The 24592-nt window shown below is 34.4% G+C and overlaps 1 protein-coding gene across 1 annotated transcript; it reads left to right on the forward strand.

Moving 5' to 3' along the window:
* The first annotated feature begins 3666 nt into the window (after positions 1 to 3666).
* LOC120632868 (zinc finger protein basonuclin-2) lies at positions 3667 to 13354 on the forward strand. Its single transcript, XM_039902907.1, has 2 exons — positions 3667 to 3700; positions 10119 to 13354. The coding sequence occupies exons 1-2, from the start codon at positions 3667 to 3669 to the stop codon at positions 13352 to 13354; spliced, it is 3270 nt and encodes a 1089-aa protein (XP_039758841.1).
* Positions 13355 to 24592: the final 11238 nt, after the last annotated feature.

Consider the following 24592-nt stretch of genomic DNA (forward strand, 5'->3'; position numbering starts at 1 on the left):
AATATTTTAAAAATATGTCTTAACATAAACTACATCACCTACATATAACAATAATACTTAAATAGCTAATACAATTATAAATAATATAGAAATAAATACATACACATATAAATATCTTTATATATATATATATATATTACTTGTGTATGTTACTGAACCCCTCCTAAACGGCTGGACCGATTTGAATTAATTTTTCGGCATGCGTTTGGGTGGCATGGCACCCTGGATGGTTTAGATTTACAAATCAGCCCGACAGATGGCGCTGGGCCTATCTGGGGGATATATATATATATATACCTATATACAATTACATACAAATCAGATTAATAAATTTATGACTCAGTAGATAAATAATAAATTAATAATACACAGTTTAATTATGCTACTAGATAATATATTTTATAAATTTATATATACCTTCTATAGTTTACACTCAGCGTGTTTTAAGTTTAATGTTTTCTCTACCAAGCGAATTTGAGTAATTCTTTTTAGAAAATAAAGACCTTCAACCACATCAATCCATATTAAAGCAGTGTGGATGTTCTAAGCTATAAATCTTTCACCAATAAGAGAGGCTTTGTCACAGTGTTATTTAGGGTGATGATGGATGGCAATATGTTGAAGTCGAAACTCTTTAGTAAAGTGGAATAAGTAATTATTATTAAAATGTATCTTTCATTAATGTATTTTGGCAAAACTAAAAAATATTCAGCAAAGTTTTGTTTCTTATCAGTAAGGTAAACTACCCTATTGTTGGCACCGTGCCACTCTTTGTTATCAATGTGTCTCACATACGGTCAACATTTAAAAGAGCCCTTTTTCCTAAAACCCGACACTATTGTCTGTGTCATAAATTCGCAAACAACAAACGTAACCTTTTTAAGCCAAGACATTTGCGCTAGGATAAATGTTATCTGGTGTTCTCTCATTGTAATATTCTGGAAGTATATTTTGATGGAATATAGGTTTTGTACTAATTTTGCGTACGATATACCAAAGTTAAATAGTTAAATTATTTTGCTTATAACTAGTGATAAAAAGGGAATATTGGCTATGAAATTTCCCTTTACCTTCAAACTATTCTTAATTTGGTTCAAGCACAGGAATAATGCAATTAACGATTTTAAAAGTAATTTTATTCAGATTTCAGGCTGTATTTTTAAAATACCATAGCGAATATAAAATTAATAATGATTGGTTACGTGTACGACGTTTATGTACTTATACTCTAAAGAAAGTTTATATTACATTAACATATCTAACTTGAAAGGTTTCGTCTTAAAGTTAATGAATCTTTCAGTCTTCTTCCCTATGTAAGTATCTGATCGATCGATCTCCTACGAAACTTAATATAAGTAAAGTTTACATAGCTTTGCTTAAATTAAGAATTAAAATAGGTCACTTAAGTTATTTAAAATAATGATGTATATTAAATAGTATATTAAATATACCTTTTGCTTTTTGAGCGAAATTTTAAGCTTATCCTTCAAACACGAAACTCTTCCTATAAATGGCATCCTTAAGCGTTCGAAAATAGAACAACTTTGAAATAATAAAGTATTGGAATCATGGAACAAATTATCTTATTAATAACCTACCTGTATCGCAAAAAGCAAGAAACAGAATATCAGAAACCTTAACTCCTGCACTGAAATTCTTCACTTCGGAATAGACACATTAGCGAAAATAATTATAACCTGTTATTATTAGTAATTTTATAAACATAAGTGTTGATGAAAACACTCCAAAAATATAACTGTTACTTCTCGATCTGAATTACACAATAATTTATTAGTTTTTTCCTTTAACCTTAAAGAAAACAAACACATGTTTCTTAAAACCGGCATTATAATATATGAGAAAGTCAAAAATATATTTATTCAAGCAGGCCCTTAGATGGTACTTATGATGCATTCGTAAACTTAAAACTAGTACTAGGAGTGCTAAACGCTCCGAACACATGAAAATCTTCATCGCTTCCACAAACGAATCTGTCTAAGCTTAAGTTCGTTGGTTTTATTTTGCCCAAACTTGTTTTTGCACAATTTTGTAGGTATACCTATAACCTTTTGCATCGCTGTAAACGTGACTGCAATCCCAGAACAGTTCTCATCTGTTCGGACTCCAGGTACAAACCTATTGTTATCATTATCAGTAAACGAGTCAAGGGTCAACCACCCCCACCCTTTTCTGCATCGGTTTCTCCTTTGATCCTCAGTGTCACAGAAATGGTCATGTCATAGTCGGTGTAGCTTTTGATGTGTTCGTACACGCATCGTTAATTCGTGAAGAAGTCCTAAAAGTTGGTGTCAGTTAGATAAGTTCAACACTTTAAATTTTAAACTTTAAAAACTAGGTTGTGCTATTTAATATAGTTGCAGTTGACATATCGAAATATGTCAAATAAGTAAACACAGTATTTTTGTAGAGAATAGACGCTGAAGTTTGTATATTTGAAGTGATTTGTGATTTTAAAAATGTGTGAAGATATCGACGATAGTTTGTGTAAACTGACACAGTTCGTCAAGCGATGGTGGGAAGACGATTACCAAAAGGTTCGTAGGATTATTTTAAGCTCCCAGTATTAAGTTACCTAGTAGGTAGATATTTCTATTTGTATATCATAATTAATGTGGGCGTATAACATCTCGTTTCGGCTTTTGATCTTAAAGCTTACGTATCTAAAGTGACAAGGTCACTTATCAAGACAGCTATTAATGTATGTCATTTAGGTGTTATAGCGTTTTAATACGGTCTAAGGGGCTTAGAAAAACCTTGAAAGTTTTTGTATGTATCTAATACTAATATTATAAAAGCGATAGTGTCTGTTTGTTTATTTTTTACCTTTGGGCACCTTTTACGGCTGTACAGAATTTTACACGAAAATAGCTTGCAAAATGTAGATTCATATATAGGTTACTTTACTACTTTTTCCGAAACTTTAAAATTTTAACCTGTAAAAACAAAGAATTCTCGCGCGTATTAGTTGATATGTAATATAGTAGGTCTAACGTAGATATTATTATTTTGTAAGGCCAGAATACTCTGATCAATTTCATATTTAGCAGGTTTGAGTTATTTTATATTTGCGATGTAGTAAAGTAAATAAGTTGATAGTCGTGTAAACTGTAGTGATTTAGTACAACTTATAAAACCTATACGGAGATAGTATATTCCAGTGCCATGGGACTGTCTTGGGCCGAGCGAAATCGATATTTGACCTCTGCCCGTAATCCAATTATTATTAATATATATAACGCCATGAGGTGCCTTAAGCCGAGATTAAGATAAGCGGCTCATACTTGTCCTCGGTGTATCATTACGGATATTAACTTAAACGACCAGAGCGGATAATTTCATGTGGAATCTAAATTATATCAAAACTCATAATGGGCTCGCGGACAGATTATAGTGTCTTTGTAATGATAGAGACCATGCGGTATATAATGCTCGTATACGCCATCTTGGCATTAAATGTTATGTGATTATTAATAATTACAATGGTGATTTGACCATTGCAATTATTAATAATCACATCCGATAAAGTTTTATTTGAGAATGTTTATTTCACTTTACGATCTATCGAATATCTACGATCTTAACTATTAACATTCTGTATGAGATATTTTTGAAATGGAGGTCATGTAATCCAGATATTATGTTAAAATGATTGAACACACTGATTCTGATTTCGTTATGGGTAACTGACTCTTTTCAAGAACACGGGTTCTATCTGGTAATCTGGGATTTTTTTTACTAAGTTTTTGATGGGACTATTCCTTAAGCTACTTTATATTTTGGAAAGCTACCAAATAGTTAAAAAGGGGTTGAGAAGTGATATTAGAGTTCTATGCCTTGAAAGATCTATTAAAATATAAGAGGTAAATTATTTTGAGGACGTAGGTCGTAGGCATTCCCTATGAAAAGGTCTTATTAAATCCAACACTTCAAATAGAGGTTGTAAGGTTGTAAGAAAATCCTATAGTAGTGAGTAATTTTGAGATATCTAAATCTGAATATTGAACCTCGATAAACACCCTTACTCACCATATATGTCCCGTTTAATTAAGAGCTAGAGCTAGATAATATAGGAAAACTATTTTCCACTCTCCCCGTAATAGATCAAACTGATTCATAATGATAGCAATGTTAATTAAATTAATACTGGCACACAAGCTGGCCACCCACAGCCGCGATGCCATTGTTGAGCCAACGACAAATGTTGATACTCGCTGTTTGATGTAACATTGTAATTCGGACACGATTGTGCATATAATTCGTTGGAACAATAATAGATGCCGCAACCTGACCTTTACAATGGTTTTTATGGGATGATGGATGATACGAGAAGTGACATGTCGACAGTCGACTCATTTACCCTACGCGACGTTTTAATTAATGTTTTCGTGAAGATTGTTTTTTTGCCAGATTATATTATGCTTGAAATTACATTTATGCTGTCTGCATTATTTTTTTTTAAATTATATTTAGCGTAACGGCTTTTATGTTTTAAGTAACTTCTGTAGTCAGATGCTGATAGTTTTTTCGAGTATGTCTATACTAGTTTTCCCTTATAAATAGGCATGGTGCAGCGCATAATAAACGCAGTGTTTTGACACGTTCTTGCAGCATTTAATATTCCGACGGTACGCCACGTTTATCAATAAGGGAGTAGGTAGGTATACGCTTCAGATTAGTAACCAAAGGACAATAACAAGCGATTTAGCGTTCAGTACAATTTCGTGTTTGAACTGATCAACGATATAAATAAATAAAATATAAGTACTACGACAATACACACATCGCCATCTAGCGTAGCTTGTGTTATGGGTACTAAGATGACTGATGAATATATTAATGAATAATATACATATATACTTAGATTACATATAAACACCCAGACACTGAAAAACATCACACAAACATTTTTTAGTAATGGGAATCGAACCCACGGCCTTGGGCTCAGAAGAAAAGGTGGCTGCGAACTGTCGTATGAGTATGCCATTTTAGACCGCCTCATTTTAGACTAGTGAAACGGTGAGATGAATGTCAAAAGCTAACTGGTAGTGAGTAAAAAGATGCTAGCAAAATTTCCCACCGGAAAAAAAGTCCCCTGCCTTGGGAGCAGTAATTACGCCAAGCTCAGCATCAAAACCAGTTCCTTCCATGTATCCATGCTTGAACAATATGGCTTGTCACGACACCGCGCCAAAAACGATCATCGCGAAATGGGCATTTTGGAAAAAAAACACCAAAAGACCCCCAACGTAAATAAAACCTTATTTTTTATAACCCAAAGTACAAATTAGCTTGTTGTGAATTCTGAAAAAATGTAGTGAAATATGTCCGCTTGTCCGGTAGGCGTGGGTCATACGGAGCAAATTTAAATTGCGCTCTTGTTATTTAAAAATAGTACTTATTCGGTAGTGGGGAAGGTTTAAATGTAATACATGTTTATTTGACCGGTCAGTCACCTTTAGTGTAGCGTACTTTTTCTGTCTTTATTTCGTTTACCACGTGGGAACTTTGATGAATATAGGTAAGACCTATATACCAATACCTCGACATACCTAAAAATTATACATTGGGTAGTAAATAAAAAGAAATCAATAAAATTTGCACAAGGACAAAAAATATTGTAATTAAATTTTATTTTTTTAACATAAACGCTTTCTTTATTTGTAGGTACATTAAAATGAATATATAATAGTGATACTAAGATTCATGTAATATCACAATAATAACTGTATTAGTTATCTTAGTACCCATAACACAAGCTACTCTTACCTTGGGACTATATACTGATGTGTGTATACTGTATTGTCGTCGTATATGTATTTTTTATCTATTTATTAGAGAACTATACAAAATTAAAAAAAGAATCACACAAATAAAATAAGTAGCTAAGTACGAGATAGTACCTTCCATCGTAGGGATTCTGCTACGTGTCGGGTAAAAACCGATTAGGGGTAAACCTGGCTAGGTACCATCTTGGACGATTTGCCGTAGGCAGCGACCTTGCTTTCTAAGTCCCAAGGCGATGAACACGAATGTTTTTCAGTGTCTGGGTGTTTATCTGTATATTATAAGTATTTATGTGTATAATTCAAAATAAAATTCATCAGCCATCTTACCTAACCATAACGAAGGCTACGCTTACTTCGCGGCTAAATGGCGATGTTTTTTGTCGTAGTATATTTATTTATTATTTATTTATCTTAAACTGCATCAGCAACTTATCACTAGTGAAGAGTACAGTCAAGTGCGAAAAAAAAAATGTTTAGATACACCTAAATAATTTTAAAAAACCACTTCAGAATTTAGATACCATAGACAAAACCAATTTTGTTAACAACCAACAGCTTCAAGCATTTAATGTCCAATTGTCTAGAACGACATTATACCTTTTAACTACTTTTAAAAACATCAACATTTCCGAGCAAAAAAACTCAAAACATTTACCTACACAAATCGTGAAATTGAAGCCTCCAATTTCATTCGTATAACGAAACGTATATTTTACTTAAACGACACTTTATTATCCTGCATTCAGCCATTTTGTGGCATTAGAAAAGAATTTAAACTGAAGCTTTAGTTTTTTTTTGTTATTCGAATTATGAAATTGCCGCCGACGCCGGCGCGGGCGGCAAACGACAATTTAATTTTCCCCAGAAACGTATAATGATATGGCAGCCATCGCTTACACGGGTTACACGGCATAATCGAGTGACAAACGATTTTAAACATCGAGCAACACGCTATGGAGAGGGCATAATACACGCGGCGTACAAATAATACAATATTTCAAAATTCAAATTTAATTTATTTCATGTAGGCTTACCTACTCTATACGCAAGTTTGAAACCTCAGTCTGAAGTCCGTCTGTTTGTAGTGAGTCCATCACCGGTTTGGAAAACAGTTTCTACCTAGCAGAATATGGCAAGAAACTCAGCAGTTGCTCTTTTCCAACATCAACAATTTGCATTTTATAAATTTTTTTACAATCATTTTTGTATCTTGTGAGATGCAAGCAACCTTGTCAATAACAAATTTATCAATTGTATAATAATAATAATAATAATAATAAAAAGTTTTTATTTGCTTAGAAGTACAATGTTTTTTCTAAAATTACCCTGGACCCCCAAACTAGGATATCCCGTGTCTTGGGGGTCAGTGTCTTCCCATATGTGCTGTGCCCGTATTTAATACGTACATAAGTGTGTGTGTTTATGTGTGTGTGCGAGCATGCGTGTGTGTGTGTGTGTGTGCGTGCATGTGTGTGGGTGATTATTTATTATTTATTCAAATTAATATTCAATAAAATATTATACATATTTAGTTAATTTACCTTAACGAACGAATTATATTTTCGGTATCTTGATAATTTAGATGACTCAGCATATTCTTCATATAGTAACCTCGTTGTAATAAATGTGTTTTAACTAATTGTAATACTTATGCATTGGTGGGTTCAAAATACTTTAGGAACCACATTATAAAAGCGTAGACTCAATTCCTGATTCTCATGATTTCAGAAAGCGTAATCTTACTTACTTCCTAAACTTGAGGCTCTAGAAAAATGAAAATCATAATGCTGAGCTTACGTTAATTAAGCATGTTGTTATCTAACCTAAAATTGATATTTTTGTTACTGTATCTAAAATAATAATAGAGCTTAATAAAAACAACAGGAACCTATACCAATATCATATCACATATAACCTAAACATGGATGGACATCTTTTTTTGGTCTGACTCTACCTCTACCACGATTAGAGCCTAAATAGCTTTGTTTATAAAAGATTATAACATAACTAACTTTAAATTACACTCCATTGCTATTAAAGACCCTGTGGTCTGATAATTTGCAAGAAAGAATATTGCGTTGCACCTTCGAGTTTCCTCTTGAATTTAAAAGACGACAATCAGACTCGCATCTACACTTAAAGACCCGTAGCACCATGCTTTTTAAACCAAGTTTAACTTCAGATTTACAGTTAATATTTCATGCGTACTCTTTAATAGAAAGTTGTTAAGCTTAGCGCCAACAAAGATGATTAATTTGTTAAATAGCATATATTCAAAGTTATCAACTGAGTAGAAGTAGGTACTTAAGTTAGAAATTTTATATTCGAATGGTTCAAATACAAACTTGAGGTTCTCCGAAAAATCGTCTGCGTAGGTACAACTTTTAGTAGTACCTATTAACAGAACTCTGCCGGGTAAGTAATACCGCCATGTTTATTTCTGCCGCTACCTGTGATCCGATTTGAAGGGCTTGGTTGCAGGTGTAATTACAGGCAAATCAGGCTTTTTACCGGCGCCTCAGCTTTGCTGAGGCAATATGTGGGTCTTATAATAAATCTATTCGGTTTTAATATACAAATTAATATGTCTTGGAAAAAAAGTATTTTTCTTGCTCATAATGTTCGTAGCATGATATGATGTTATTATAATTATAATAGTTATTATTATAATAATTAATTATTATAATAATGTATTTTTTTTTTTGCATTTTATATCCCGTTCCTAAAAAACGGGATATAAAATGCAAAAAAAAAAATACATTATTAGTTCCAAAAATTCAGCTTATTCATTCCACGTGGACTCCTCACTTAATAAACATTGAATATATCTAATATATATGCTCGAGTTTTTTTTAAGCACATAAATGATTATGGAGAAACTAGCGGCCGACAATTGGTAGAGAAACTATTGCCTACTAAATACATTTTTACGTATTCTTTCAAGGAGGTTTAGATTATTTCACTTCGTTTTTTCTACATTTAGTTAAGCAATATATTAGGTAAGTACATCGTTAATCGTTAATTATTATTATAAAAATAATAATATAAAATAATTTACAATTACGCTGCATCTAATTGATATGTGGATTCCTTTGTGAAATTCGCGTATTCTTATATAAGGTTTATACGCGATTACAAATCGGTCTGTAATCGGAAAGGAGCGTTTTGATTTATCGATAATTCCATTGCACATAGGCGTCTACATATAAATTACCGTTTCCATATTTGAAATTATCCAGTGTAGTAGCTGAGCTCCCGTTATTTCACTGCATTCACAGATTCAATTATTACAATAATAGCGGCATTAAACTCGACTCGAGGAGTGGCCAAATTAACCGAAACTTAAGTTTGACAATTGAACCGGCCCCCGAATACTTACCAAATGAATAGTAATTTAGTTTTCGGATTAAATCGTTCGAAACACGCGACAGAAACCACTTTTCTATTCTTGAGTCGACTCCAAACCGTCATTTTACACAATTTTACACAATTGCTCTCCGTTCTCGGAATTAATTCGATATTAGCCTTTGAAAACGCAAGGTGTGGTTTTGTGTCGACCCGATAGTTAAAGTTTGAGGAGGCATTAGACCAACCTGTCTTTAAAATGCTATAGACAATCTTAAACGAACAGGCGGATACAATGAAATTAATTTAATCGAATCAAGGCTGTGAGTATTTATGGGTCCATGATTTTCGTGAATGATAGCATTTGAAACGGAGTGGCATGGTTTAAAATATACATTATGTTTTGGTGGTTATCTTAAAACCAGGCAATAAGAATTAAAACAACTTTTGTAAACATAAATATCATCGTCATCTAACTCTGATTATGTAAAACAAACAAGAAGCTCTCTTAAAACTCTGTTATCCGCAGAGTGGCTAGCATAGGCCGGAGAAATATTTATAATCCCCCCGAGTTTTGGTATATCAACTGACAAGGTGTAAAATTTGCTTGTCCACCTGGCAAAGTACGGCAACAATTACACGTATATTATTTTGATATTATTTCGACCCATACGTCCATGCGGAGAGTGGATAATAATGTAGAAGGGGGTAGACACTTTATCCTTTCCTTGTGGTAAAAATATCTCATGCCCATGCTAGAACTGCTGAGACTAGTTTTCTTACCAGGTTACTTACCACCATAGTAAGCATTAAGCAACCATTTATTCGGGGCTTTTGCTATTAACATGGTGGCATAACGACTACTATAGTCTTAAAGTACATTATGAATGCTGAATAGAATACCTACAGCTCGGAAGCAGTCAATTCTGTCTTAGTTATTATAATAATCTAGAATTTATTGTTCAGTTAGAAATCAAAAAAACAAAAGTATAACAATTTTATTATTGTTTCAGGAATCGCAGTCAGGCAGCGCAGAAAGATGGAATGGATGTGGCCCAGAACACAACCTGGCACTCCAGCAGATCCTCAAACTCCAAGAAGCCAGAGCGCTACACAAAACCTCTCTTCTTCCAATATACAAGAAAAATGGTCTTACGTCACCTCCAGAAGCCATACAGGAATTTGAACGGATTAAAGAAAAAAATATGGATAATCATGACGAACTTCGAGCCTTCGAACATTTAAAACTCGAAGCCGAATTCAGACGACTTATGGAGCGATCGGCGAAAGATATACGGAATAACGAATCGCTGAAGTACTTTCAACATGTGATGGAAGCAAAGCAAAACTATGATTATTTAAAGAGCGTGCAAGAAAATGAAGCTAGATCAAATTCTGCTGAGAAAGACCTGGAAATTAAGAAAGAAAAGATTACTCCTAACTGCAATCGGTACTCACCCGACCAAACTCATTCGCCTCAAAGAACTTCATCCGCAGAAGGCTCTCCTAATCGCAGCGTCCACTTATCTACCTCATCAAGTCCTCTCTCTACCACTAGTCCTGTTAATTCTTCTCCATTAAATCATCTACAGAATATGCAACCATTTGATTTTAGAAAGCATAAGGCTAGTGAATACAAGGAAGAAAACAGAAAAAACAACTACGATATTATGGCTTCAACAGAGAAAGCTGCTATGGACGTAATGAGAAGTCAGTTTTTCAACTTTCAACTACCGAATAATTTGCCTATGCCACCAATCTCGATACCTTCAACGTTTTCTCATCCTGCCGCTATGGTGGCTGCTCTTAGCCAAAATCCCATGGGATTAGCGTCACTGCAAGCACTTTTACCACAAATATCCGGTAGACAAACAGAAAACAGAGAAAGCCGGCTTAATAATTCAACCAGTAAAATAAGACCCGACAATTTAAGAACGGATGAAGAAAATGTTCTTAACTTAAGTAAAGACGCTTATGTTGAAGCAGCTCAGAAAACGCGAGATATGATGTTAGGAAAATGTATAAGTCCACCAAAAAGACAATGGGGTGCATCTCAAATGCCTTTAAATCTAGGAACTCAATTTATCAACCCTACCACTGGTAAGAAGCGAGTACAATGCAATGTGTGCCTTAAAACTTTTTGTGATAAAGGTGCTCTAAAAATACACTTTTCGGCAGTTCATTTACGTGAAATGCATAAATGTACAGTTGAAGGGTGCAGTATGATGTTTAGTTCAAGAAGGTCAAGGAATAGGCACAGTGCCAATCCAAATCCAAAATTACATTCTCCTCATTTAAGAAGAAAAATCTCGCCACATGACGGTAGAAGTGCGCAAGCTCATCCTGTTTTAATTCCTCCACCTGGCGCAAGTCTGAGTATGCCACCGGGAATTAGCCCTATGCATCCATTTGGATCATACCCACTGCTGAATCCGTCGCAGAATATGAGACAGTATTCTTCAAACATACCGCTTGACTATAAAAATAATCTTAACTTCTCACCTTCAATGGATATTCATCAACATATGAGGCGTGAATCCAGTTCAGTTGAAAACAGAGATCATGATGGTAATGGAGAATCTGACGAAGATGACGGTATTGTGGTAGTTGCAGGCGACGACGATGATGATGAAAATGATCATGTAGATACAAGTGACTATTATTCAAATCTTAATAAATCCATAGGATCTATAGAGGATTCTGAAGCAGAATATGACCAAAGGAGTATTAGTGACAATAATGAAAACTCAGACAACATAAAAGATAGTGTAAGTCCAGAAGTCATGAAGAGGAAAAGAAAGAATTTTAACCCAACTAGACTTAAAAATGACTATATGAACGAAAACAGCGAACAGGAAAGTAAAAATGATGAGCAATGTAATGATGAATACAGAGTGTTAAATCTAAAGAGAGTAAAATCCGAAGATAATGACACTGGAACTACTAATTATTCAGTTCCATATGAGAAAGTAGAAACCCTTAAAATAAAACAAGAACCTCCTACAACAACTCCAGTTGAAACTGCGGAGATTAATTTTAGTGCTCAAGACTTACGAATTAAGGAAGAACCTGTTGATAAAACAGAGCCATCTAAAACTCATGAGCCATATCACCATAATAACGATCAGTATTCATCTGAAAACTCCTTGAAAAGACTGGAAAGGTTATCGAAAGGCGATTTTCCTAACATTGCAAAGAAAATTGATACACATAGTCCTTTAGGGCCTTTTAATCTTAGTGTAAACGATAATGTAGACTTCTCTGATAGGTCACCATCATCATCAGTATCAAGTTATGATTATGGATCCGACGATATTCAAGGTCAAATATATGGACATTTCGATAACGGCTTCTTCGTAACAACCACTGATGTTCCAATAGACGTAGATAACCCGCTTAAATGTAGAGTTTGTGATAAAATGTTCCAAAATGTGTATATACTAAAGACGCATTATCAAAACGCTCATTTAAAAGTCATGTATAAATGTAACAGCGAAGGATGTAGAGCAGCTTTTAACACAAGACGCAGTAGAGATCGACATAGTTCGAATTTAAATCTCCACAGAAGAGTCCTAGCTGAAGATCTGAGGATATTCGATGAATCACGGCTTTTAGACAAAATTAAAGAGCAAATTGAACTTTTGGTCAAATTCAATGACGAAGAACGCGCCTGTCCTTACATTGATTCCCAAAAGTACTACCGCGCTAGAGAATCAGAAAAACCAAAAAGTCATTTAGGACCAATGCCTTTCAGTGCACCGTATCCACCACTCCCATTACCAGAGACGTACTTAAATGGTCGCGACATGTTCAATCAACATCCTTTCTTATTTACTCCATTTGGAATGCTCCCAAATTTCCCTCCCTTGCCATTTAGTTTCCTGCCTCCTAGTCTGAACGCATTTGGTTGCCAAAACACAAGTTATTCACCCCCATTGGCACAGAAACTCAACTACTGCATCGAAGATGAGGCACCGCGGCCGAATAAAGATGGTTACTATCCGTGCCGCGGCTGTAGGGAATGCTACAAAGACTTGCCAAGCTTGAAGTTACATTGTGAAAGTGTTCATGTACAGCTATTACATCGGTGTTCAGTGAGTGGTTGCAATTCTGCGTTCTTCTCAAGGACTAAGAGAAACATTCATATTGAGGCGCATGCCAATCGCCGGCATAACGGTAGGGTCCAACCCAGTTCCTCGTGACCCGATTACGCGAAATCTGTATTCATGGGCTGTTAAACACGGCCAAATATCCAGTGCATTTGTGATGTTAATTAGATTTACCAAATAGTTTAGTTAAATTAGTTATAGATTATATCATGTACATGCCCAGTACCTATAAATTCTCAATAAATCCATGTTGTAAAAATGGCGAGAAACGTGTATATATAACGAATACGATCGAACATTGTTTGTGATTTCCTTTTAAGAGCTTTGTAAATATTAATTATAATTGGAGAGTAGCAGACGTTACTTCGTCTATCATACACAAGGAATAAGGAGCTTCCTTTGCTTTAATTCTCAAGAAAAAGAAGAAACTAGGTACTGCAATCTACAGATTGCAGATTGCAGATGTAGAGGGAAGTTGCAGCTTTCCTGTATGATTGTCACTGTTATTGACAGCCCATTATATCTATCCGATCTTAAACCGATAGAAATTTACTACACTAGTGATGTACACTACACTACACTGATGTACAGTACACAAGTGTGTAAAATAAAAAATTTAGAAGCAGCTGATCAAATATTACCTGTGCGTCTATTATTGGAAAAATACCTACCATCTAGTTATTTTGCGCAATTCAGATTCTTCTATTTCTTGAGAAAATAAGGCTTGTTATTTCTTGAATATTTAATATATTATTATGGCGGAGTTTTTGAGACTTAATTATTAAGTGATTATTTAAGAATATTTTAAATAGCTTTCCTCATAATATAACATTATTTCTTAACACTTCAACATTCCATAGTAATATTGTGCAATAAAAATGTAAATAATATTAGTTGTAATGATGTACAAATGTGGCTGGAATTCATACATTTTTCTTTGAAACTAAATGATATGAAATTATATAGAAATTTACTATTTAAATCCAAATATTATACAATGGGTCTTTTTGAATTGAGCTACGTTTGGACTTTTTCTTACGTCACCTAAAACGAAGTGCTATCCAAACATTAGACAACTTTATTAGACATAGTTTAACAGCAGCTAAGCGACCTACAAAATTAAAATGCTAAAATGTATGAGGTCACTCAAAAGGGTAGCAGACTTCCCTAAGTTTAGTGCGTTACGTTTTTAATGACATATCGAATCGAAACCCCGATAAAAATATAGAAATTTCAGACCAGGTAATAAATATATAGCAAGACCTAAAAATCAGTCAGCGGAAATGTCAATTGAAAAAACATGCCCTGAATCTTTATATAAAGGCCATATTGGTTTTAGTCTAATAACATTTTCACTGACTGACATATAGTGGCTAGTTTGGCAGTTTGGCACTATCGCATAATTACTGGGTGGTTTTTTGGCTACGATTTCGTGTCAAGAAATATATATATTTTTACAAAAAATTCCTACGTTGCTGCGTGAAAGAAATAAAAGCTAACAAAAGAAAGTAGTTTATTTGACCCTGAACACAATAATATTATTTTTCAAATTAGTCGAACTCTAAACCAATTTAAAAAATTCATTTTTATGCTCAAGCCACCAGTAATATGTAACTATTGCCAAACTAGCCATAACTATGTATTTAAATGTAATGTAAACCTATTCTAGCTATTTTGGTGCTAATCAATAAAATTATTATTTGAAATGACGTAAAAAATAAAAATTAGTTTGAAATATTGTGATGACACAGACTAGAGTAAAAAGATAGACGGAGTAAATGCTAACAAATATATTCATAAGTGCTTGATCTGTGACGAATCGAACACTACTTAACGTTGTCGTTAACGTTGTCATAAAAACTTAGGACCCTGAGAGTTCTCATGAAGCACCAATTTTGTCACTGCAAACATTGTCGTGGTCACTAGTTCAATGTAAACATGCTCTTAAGTGAAAGTTAAGTTAAGTTTTAACTTAGCTTCACAAACTTTTTTTTTTTTTGAAATAGAGTCAAATCTTTTTCTTTAGTCTGTGTTATGATTATTGTACAGAATTTGTTACATAATTTAATATTTAAGAACCAAAAAGTATTATGTACCTATTTAAGAAGAGTGCATTGCAAACACTCTGAGAAGCATGTTATTCTTCCTTTTGCCAAACATTATTAAGTATATGAAATAAAAACGTTTAAAACAATTAATTATGTGTAATTCATTTATTCCAACCAAATCCGAAAATAAGTCGTTTTAGATAACTAGTTCCCTATATTTACTGATTAATAGCTACGTTTACTATTATTGTGTTGTTTACAAAATATAGGTATTTGATACTTTTATCATATAGGTAGTTCATATTAAGATACCTAATAAAAATTGAAAAGATCACCGCAATCTATGCTAACCTCAAGTAGGTACTGAACTACAGTGAAGATGCGGAACGAAAAAGAAAGAGATAAATACTTGAGAGTAGGCTGTTTATAACTCTTACAATGCCTGTCCTTAAGTTTTTTATAACTCGTACTGGAGATTTTCTTCATTTTATATTATCTGAATAACCTGTGCATACCCTCTATGCACGCCACTGCTGAACTGCTGTTTGTGCCGTAAGTTTAATGCAGAAATATTTTGGTCACTAAGTGTAGTTAAGATGGTTTTACTATGATGTAAAAGAGAATCAGGTCCCTGAATTTTATTTTAAAACTATACAGGGTTAACTAAAAATGCCAGAAAGCTATCGGCCTGTAGTTATTTGCATTAAAAATAACAATTTTTATGCTATAACTTTGTTTTGAACTGGATAGTTTGTAAAATATTAAATATTTTACATCGAACACCTGCTCTCTGCTGACTCTGCCGTGCGGTCGCTAACCAGACTACACGACGTTGCGAAGTCACATGTACATTTTTGGTTTCCAATGTAATTTCACGACACAGAAATAACATGATTTGTTAATTATTACTGAATTTTGAAAAGTCGTAGAATAAAAGTTGTTAGTTCTGATGATAGAAAGCTAAAGAGCTTTCTGGTATTTTTTATTTAACCCTGTTTAAAGTACTGTCAAATAATACTTGTTTAAATAAAGTTATAGACTTTGTTTGAAGGTATCGGTAGAAAAGTCAATAAGCTAAGACACAAGTATTCCTGATTTTACAATAAATTCTAATCTTACTTTGTGATCAGTAAATTATAAGTTTAATGGAAGGTAGGTCCGTACCTACACTTTTTATCTGAATTGGCAAAGTGCTTGATCGCTCCAGCCACAGAAAGGCAGGTTAGAGCCCTGCCTGGCTGTAAAAATATTAGTATCTAGTTACCTTCACTACTCAAAGTAAATATAAGTATGAGTATCGAAGTAAAATGCTTCAATAAACTAAATGGTTAAATTATAAACTACAAAAAAAAAGTGCCCAATCTTTACATTAGATACTCAAGCAAGTATCTACAAAAGAAGATTCAAAACGCTAAAGTAAAAGTTGCAACAACTATTCAGAGTAAGTATTCGCAAATTTTTGTTTGCGAATACTCCGTCCAACTTTTCCTTTAGTCTGTGGTTCTATAGGTAGGATAGTTTATAGCTAAAGTCAAGATGAGTACCTATAGGTTTGGTTTATTTTGTCGTCATTAAAACGACATTGGGGGCAGTCAGTTTACGGAGAAGTAACAAAATCAATTAGCCGACAGCCGTTCAGTAATGGAGCGTTAAATTTTTAACCGATCGCGACAGCACGCGACGTCAGCGACCGCCGTGACAGTGACGTGTCGTGTGACGGAAATGTCACGCGGTTGATAGCTTCCTACTGGCCAGGAGACTGTCATCTATAATGCATTGACTAATCGATTATGGGCATACTCGGTACGTGTAACTACTTTAATCGACCGGGTTGTTTTGACAGTGATTGCCGTGTCAGTGACGATTCTTGTGAAAATGTCACTCATTCGTTTGTTGTTTGTTTGGAAGCTTTTTTTTTCCACTACGAGTGAGCCCTTAGTTAGTCTACGATGGTTGCGTGCTAAAATGTTAGGGGTATGGCAGTTTTATTAAATCCATATACCTAACCGGTTTCTACGCGAATCGTAGTGGAACGCCAAATTGCTTGGCGGCACATCTTTGGCGGTAAGGTACCTAGCAACGGCCGAAGCCCCCTACCGGACTAGACCAGAGAAAACTCAAAAATATAAAAATTCGAATTGCCCCTGCCGAGGGTCGATCCCGGAACCTTTCACTGAAATCCACAGCACTCACCGATGCGCTAGGTTGTTCGTAACAGCATCATTATCGTCATCATCATATCAAGCCATTGCAGGACACGGATCTCTTTCCACAATGAGAAGGGGTTAAGGCCGTAGTCCACCACGCTGTTCCAGTGCGGATTGGTGGACTCCAGACACTTTTGAGAACATTATTGAGAACTCTCATGCATGCAGGTTTCCTCACGATGTCTTCCATCACCGTTGAAGCAAGTGATATTTAATGCTTAAAACACATTCAACTTATAAAAGTTAGAGGTGCGCGCTGAGATTCGAACTCGGCCCCCCGAAAGCGCAGTCGAAATCCTATCCATTTGGCTATCACCGCTTATCGTAATTAGTCGCAATTAACAGTCTACAACAGGACACGGCTCTCCTTCCAGGATGAAAAGGGTTTAGGCCATTTTTGATAACCTTCAGGCATGTGCTTGTGTTGCCATACTAAAAAAATGATACAAAATTAACCTACGCCATATATTGAAGCGAGGAACGTCAACTTATTTGAAAACTTAGAATACTAAACCTGAACTAGGTCAAAGATGAAGCCATGTAGAAAACAGATGCGTCAGCTTAACAAATTGTTGCAATAAATACCTGTGCCTACCTGTACCTAAGTGCTGTACAAAATTAATGATTATAATATTGGAATTGGTGAAAATAGGAACTAAAAAGCTAAAATCCATGTGCATTATTATAAATGCGAATGTGTGTGTATGTGTATGTGTTTATTAGGCGGTTTCGGCTGAACCACTACAAAGATCTATGGGAGGCTCTCATCCTGAAGATGGACAAAGGAAATGGTTGTACCGGAAGTGGTACCAGGGACAATATCAGAAAAACTTTTAGTTACGTGATTGGCTTACCAGAAAAAACAATCTTTACAAAATTTTGTATGGATAAAGATTGCATCATTTATTGTACCTTATAACAATAATCTAACTATTACACATGAACCTTCATGTGGCATAGTAAGATTATTCTTAATAAGGTTAGATAAATCTGGTGAAAGCTGAAAAGGAAAAAGTATCTAAATACTTGGACCTTGCTCACGAGATTACCGCCATGTGGAGTGTTGAGTTTACCGTTATTGTTCCGATCGTCGTTTCTGTCAATGGTCTTCTCGCGAAAAGCTTCTACCAACATCTTTAGAAGCTTTCGCTTGGTTGTTGGGAATAGAAGGCAGTAGTCCCGGCGCGTATTGTGAGAAGGTTCCTCACTCTGGAGCCCTGACGGCTGGCCGCCGCGGTTGCTTGGGCATTCAAAAGCCCCGCAAACGGAGGGTGGATTTTTTTTTTTTTAATTAAGCATTTTTAAGGGTTTTTTCTAAATGAAGATCAATAAATGATATGTCTTACAGTAATGTTCTGAATTGGTATAATTTGATGATTTCTTCATTAGGTTAACTAAAGTAGAAACTAAATTGACAAGTCTTAAAATAGAACTATCCTTTACTAGGGGAGGGGGTAAGCCAGTTTATTAGCAAATACTTATAAAAATTTAAATCCTTACTTATATTCTAAATGTTTTGTGTGTGTTTGTTTGTTTGTTTGTCCTTCTAATCAACTTGATGTTTGGCATAATTTTTGATGGTATTTTAAAGGATGGAGAGTAAGTAACAAACGCTTCTATTTATATACCATGTGGATGAAGAACGCGGGGAACACATAACATGTTGTTATTATGAATCGCGAATCTACTGTAGGTACAATATACATGTTTATTCATGTATCGATTTTTATAAAGACCTTCGGAGATGATACTTTTCATATACTTAGGTAAGTATCTCCGACCTAAGTGTACGCAGATACAGACGATGATTTCACAGATTTACATAGGTATCTGTTAGTAGTAGGTACCTACCTATGTAAATCGGAGTAAATTTATAAGTACGAACCTATTTCGCGACTACCTAGGTAATACATAATGTTACAGAAATCTTATTTTAAAACATTCCCAATTCAATCCAATTTAGACCAATTCGTGGATAAATAAACGAATCAATCAAAATTTAGATATATATAAAATACAAAATGAAAAACACTTATCAAAATCAAAAATATTTTAAACTAACAAAAATCCGCAATTGTAAACATAGGCTTTAATTTTTCACCTGTTCTCGAATTTAGTGGCTATACAAAAATAACTGTAACCAAAAATAAACCGTAATTTCGTTCAATAAGATTGAAAACTGAATATACCTTTAAAATACCATGGACTCAGACTAAGGAAATAAGATAGACGGGGTTCCATGCCACATCTCAGTTAAATGAATTCAATTTGATTTGTTTGAAATTTATCATAATTGAGAGGGTAAGAATATTTGTTCATTTAAGACATAAAGTACTATTTTTAGCCGTATAAAACCTCTTTGATGGTTAATAAAAATAATAATCCAAGGCATATCAATATTAGGCTAATAATACTATCAATGTAGTAGGAAGGTTCTCGTTACGAGCAAGTGTGATGAAAATGAAATTAAGTTTATGCGCTGCCGGCAATTGTGACTATGTATAGACGAATTGACCTAGCCTTAAGAGCGGAGTAGGTAGAGCGGATACATAATTACGCGCAAAAGCCACATTTTTTATTTCTTTAGTCTATGGCTTTAAGATGTGATGCGGTTGGCGCATTCAAAATAAGAATCGAAACGTCTCGCTTGTCAGCAATTTGTTTTGAAGAGAGAACACTTCTAATTCGCAAAAAGAACGCTCCTATGTTTAAAAAGTATCGTCACGCGAGCTTAAAGGCGTGAACACATTGAGTCAAGAATATTTTTTGTTAAGATACATTTTAGATATTAGATATAAGGTAAAATAAGAGAATAAAAGTGGATCGCGCATCATCATCATCACTACCCTCGGTCTGTTAATGTACCTGCCGGGCATAGGCTTCCCGACTTAGAGAGAGACTTAGGATTGGAGCTTTAACTCTTCAATTTTTCATTAGTTGGCTAACCTCCGAGCTTCAATTTGAACGTGTCACCTGATCAATATAGTTTTATCATCAGAATTTTTTTAAGCCTTATAAGGACAAAACAAAATACATTTTGATATTATATTCCTATCAAAAAGTTAATATTCACTGTAGTTTTTTTTTGTGGTATTTAAGATTTCGTTTTTAATTAATCGTGGAGGCATCCGATTGGCTAGTTCCTTGTAAGAATAAAATATATGCTTTATCAACTCTTAAGATTTTCTCCATAGACCTATAAATTTCCTAGCCTTGTGTAATGTCACCGTGATTTCCTAAAAACTACTTATATCTATTAAATATTTGGGTCCGGACAAGAGATTTAAAATTAAAAGTTTTGTGCAGTAGGTAGGTATCTAGTTCTAATTATATATATTATATTGGCAAGTAATTTGTTATTTAAAACGTCTGTACCTTTACCTAATCATTTTTGTTTCTATGTACTGTAAACAATCACAGGACACAAAGATGATTGTAAAATATTAAGTGGACAGAAATCAAAATGATAAACCATATTATCCCTCAATATGAACAAGCCTTTACAAATTCGAAATTTGAATATGAAAAGTAAAAATGGTGCCTTTCTAGAAGGTTTTATTCTTTTTTTCTGCTAATGAGAGGTGGCTTCTTAGGGAGCCCGGGTTATTTCCATAGGCAATTTGGTTTAGGCAATTTTTGTAGAAACACCCCTACTAATGTTAGAGTCGGTGTTTTACTAATGAACAGGTTTCGGCTATAGCATGACGAAGAAATCTTCAAATAAAATTGTATTGATAATAATACGCACTGCGTAAATATAGGTTTTTTGTTCTAGTTCTTGGCATATTCGAATACGGAGCACGAGGTTCTGAGTAGGTGCTATTATCAGGTCGAGTCAAAAATTACTGATACATAATATTTATATTGGAATTTTCTGTCACGTAATTTTCAGTACCAGATTTTGCTTTTTTCCACTGAGATCTTACCTAATTATATTAAAATCATGACCCTAATCTATTTCTACGCGACATCGCACCGGAACGCTAAACGATTTGAGGCACGACTTTGATGGTAGCTTGGTAACTATAGACACACAGATACCTGGTCTGGTCTGGTGGGAGCCAGTGGGGAGCAAGACAGGAGAAAATTCAAAAATTATAAACTCCAAATTGCCTCTACCGGAGTACGAACTTAGGACCTCATACAAATAAGATCAAAGCGCTCACCGCTAAGTCATACCTCGAAAGTACCTCGTAAGTAAAGCAGGTGCTGTCCACCCTTGTCCAGTCTTTATCTCTTCCATGTAAGTAAGTATTGTTGGTATTATATTATCCACCTTTTCTTGATTTTGATACAATAACTTTGGTCAGGTAGGTATAGTTTGTTTTTGAATTTGGAACTGGAAGCCAAAGGTTAAAGCCGTTTAGGTATTTACTTAGGTACCTATCATACCATACCGAATATATATGAATTTTTAACAATAATGATATGCTACCTAAGTTGCACAATTCTTTCCTTGTCATAATATTCTTTAACTCAGAATTGACACAACAATGCGTTTAAGATGCATCAATAAAAACCTCGAACCATAAAGCACGATATTATGTTTTTTACAGAATTGTTTCCGAACGATCACGCGAGCTCTGCCCGCGAGGAACGCGCAACAATCGAATTCGAACAATTTTTATTTTTGAATTTGGAAGCCAAAGCCAACGCCGCGGGCAAATTTTCGACTTTCGCCATAAAGCACGAGCCGTAATGTAATGACAGCTGACTCAAACAAAATTACTGAAATTATTTTATTAAATCTTCAACTATTGGCTGCCTCTTAACGTACTAGAGCTACCGCTTTGAATCACTACTTCCTAGGTTCAATTCAAGGCCAGTAGAAAAAAATCTGGTTTTTCTACCACCGTGTCTCGGGGAGTACCTACCTAAGAAAAATCTAACAATCTAAGTGATGATGAATATGAAATTCCGAATATTTATTAATGTGTGGGAACATAGTAGCGTGTCTTGAAAGAATCAAACAATTCTAATTTGAAAATTGCGTTTCAGAAGGCATTCCTACCGAATTTAAAATAATTTAAATATTTTATTCAAATTACGAACGATGGAATAAACTTTTATTTCGCTACAGGCAAAGGTCAATTAACATTCAGTCACATTACCGAACTGTCACTGAGATATGAAAATAAGATCTCGCTAAAGATATTTAATAAAAGTTTCGATAGGCTTTTCGGAACATTTTACCCATAACACAAGCTAGTAACTTGATGGCGATGCGTGTATTGTAGTAATTTATTTATTATTATTTATTTATATTTAGTACTTATACCTATCAAAATAATGTTTAATGTTATTTCGATCCCAAATGTCAGATTGAAATGCATTACATGATAGCTATTACTAAATAGGTAAATAGTTAGATATACATACCTACAAACCTAATAGTTGTTGTAAGAAATCATTAAACCTGATTATTTTGCGTACTTTCAAAGCTTTTTGTTAAACAGTGTTACAATATTTACAATATTTTGTCCTGGGGAAAAGCTGCTGACATTGAATTTATATTTACGTTTAAAACCGAAAATAGATGTACCTACGATCTCATCTTAAAAAAGGTAGATGCATAGTTTTGTTCATTTATTTGGATGTTAGCAGTTTTTATCCATAATGATTGTTACATATGACAAGGTTGATGTTAGAAAAGAGCAATTGTTGTGTTTCTTCCCGGCTCCTAATAATCCTCCAGAAAATATGTCCTCCTGATGTCATAGCGGTAAACACTTTTTTTTTATTTATAGTCTACAATTTGAATCTTTATAAAAAGTGATCTAAATCCCCTAATACCTTCTTGCTGTATTTAATAGTAAAAGAAGCCACTTTGTCCTATCAGTTGCCAATATACGTTGGAATATCTTTGATCTTCGTGATATTTTTGCACCCGAAACCCGCCTAAATAAGTATTCAATACCTTGAAGCTACAATTTCAAGAAATTACAAAGAATTCAAAATTCGAAGGATTCGAATGAAAATATTCAAATTCCTCGCATAAATAGGAGCGAGTCTGATGCATTTGACGTTTGACAGCACGTGAGAAAGTTGTGACGTGCTTCGATATTCAAATTGTTGACGAATAACTGAAATATCTCGACTCGAAATTCTTTTGAGTCTACGTGTCTTCGAGGTGTTGTTTTCAAATTCATTCCGTCGCAATTTATATTTCTGAACCAATTTTTTTTATTTCACAACATAATTATTACCTACTTTAAAAACATTAAATAGATAACCCTATTTCAAGTAGATCTAACTTAGATAAGTATGGACTTTTAGGCACTTTGAAAGTCGATTCTCGAGTCGATTCGATCTGTTTAAAAAGAGGTTTTGGCCGTGCTAGTACCAAATTAACTCTACCTAATCACCACTTACCTATATAAAGAAATATCTAACAATATAACTGCATATCTAGCTATAATTTCGGCAACGTTCGGGAAACTTCGTAACATGTTTCGTCCTAAATTCCTTATTAATTCTGACGAACCGTCTAAGAACAGTTCGTGTTTCCAGTGATGACTTAGGGCTAGGAAACAGTCGTTAAAGCCTGGCACATGGCAGAGCGTTCCGAAGATCATCCGTAAGGCCAGCTTGCGTCTTAATATGATGATGATGCTGAGGTATCTTTATCTATTTTATCTTACGTGCAGAAGAATGCGAAGTCGATTAGATAAGGTAAAGGGGGTTTATACCTAACCTATCAGGGTATAAAATGTTAATCAAATGTGGTTATGATCAATACCCCCGATGTCGTCGAGCCCTGGGGATCTTCTCATGGCGAGCATTCGCGCTCGCCCCACTCTTACACCCTTCTCATTCTTAGAGGAGACCCGAGGCCTGTAGTGGTTCGATAATAATAATAATAATAAAGCCTTATTTCCAACTTTAAGTCAATAACAATTTTTAGTCGTACATAGTAATTCATACATTTATTTATTGTAATTTTAGTCAGTTTGTGTATGTCAAAATTTTACAATCATTTGCTATCTTAAATTTAATCTTAATTATTTTTCTTTGTCATTTATAAAATCGTTGTATGTCAATGTTAGGTATTCTACGTCAATTGGAATAGTGGGTCG

Source organism: Pararge aegeria, chromosome 20 (genome assembly GCF_905163445.1).
Source record: "Pararge aegeria chromosome 20, ilParAegt1.1, whole genome shotgun sequence".
NCBI lineage: Eukaryota > Metazoa > Arthropoda > Insecta > Lepidoptera > Nymphalidae > Pararge > Pararge aegeria.

What these genes read in the sequence shown, in the direction of transcription:
- LOC120632868 (XM_039902907.1), top strand. Translation starts at nt 3,667, where the DNA reads ATGATTGAACACACTGATTCTGATTTCGTTATGG. An exon ending in TGATTCTGATTTCGTTATGG is followed by an intron (nt 3,701 to 10,118) that starts GTAACTGACTCT and finishes TTTATTGTTCAG; the next exon opens with TTAGAAATCAAAAAAACAAA.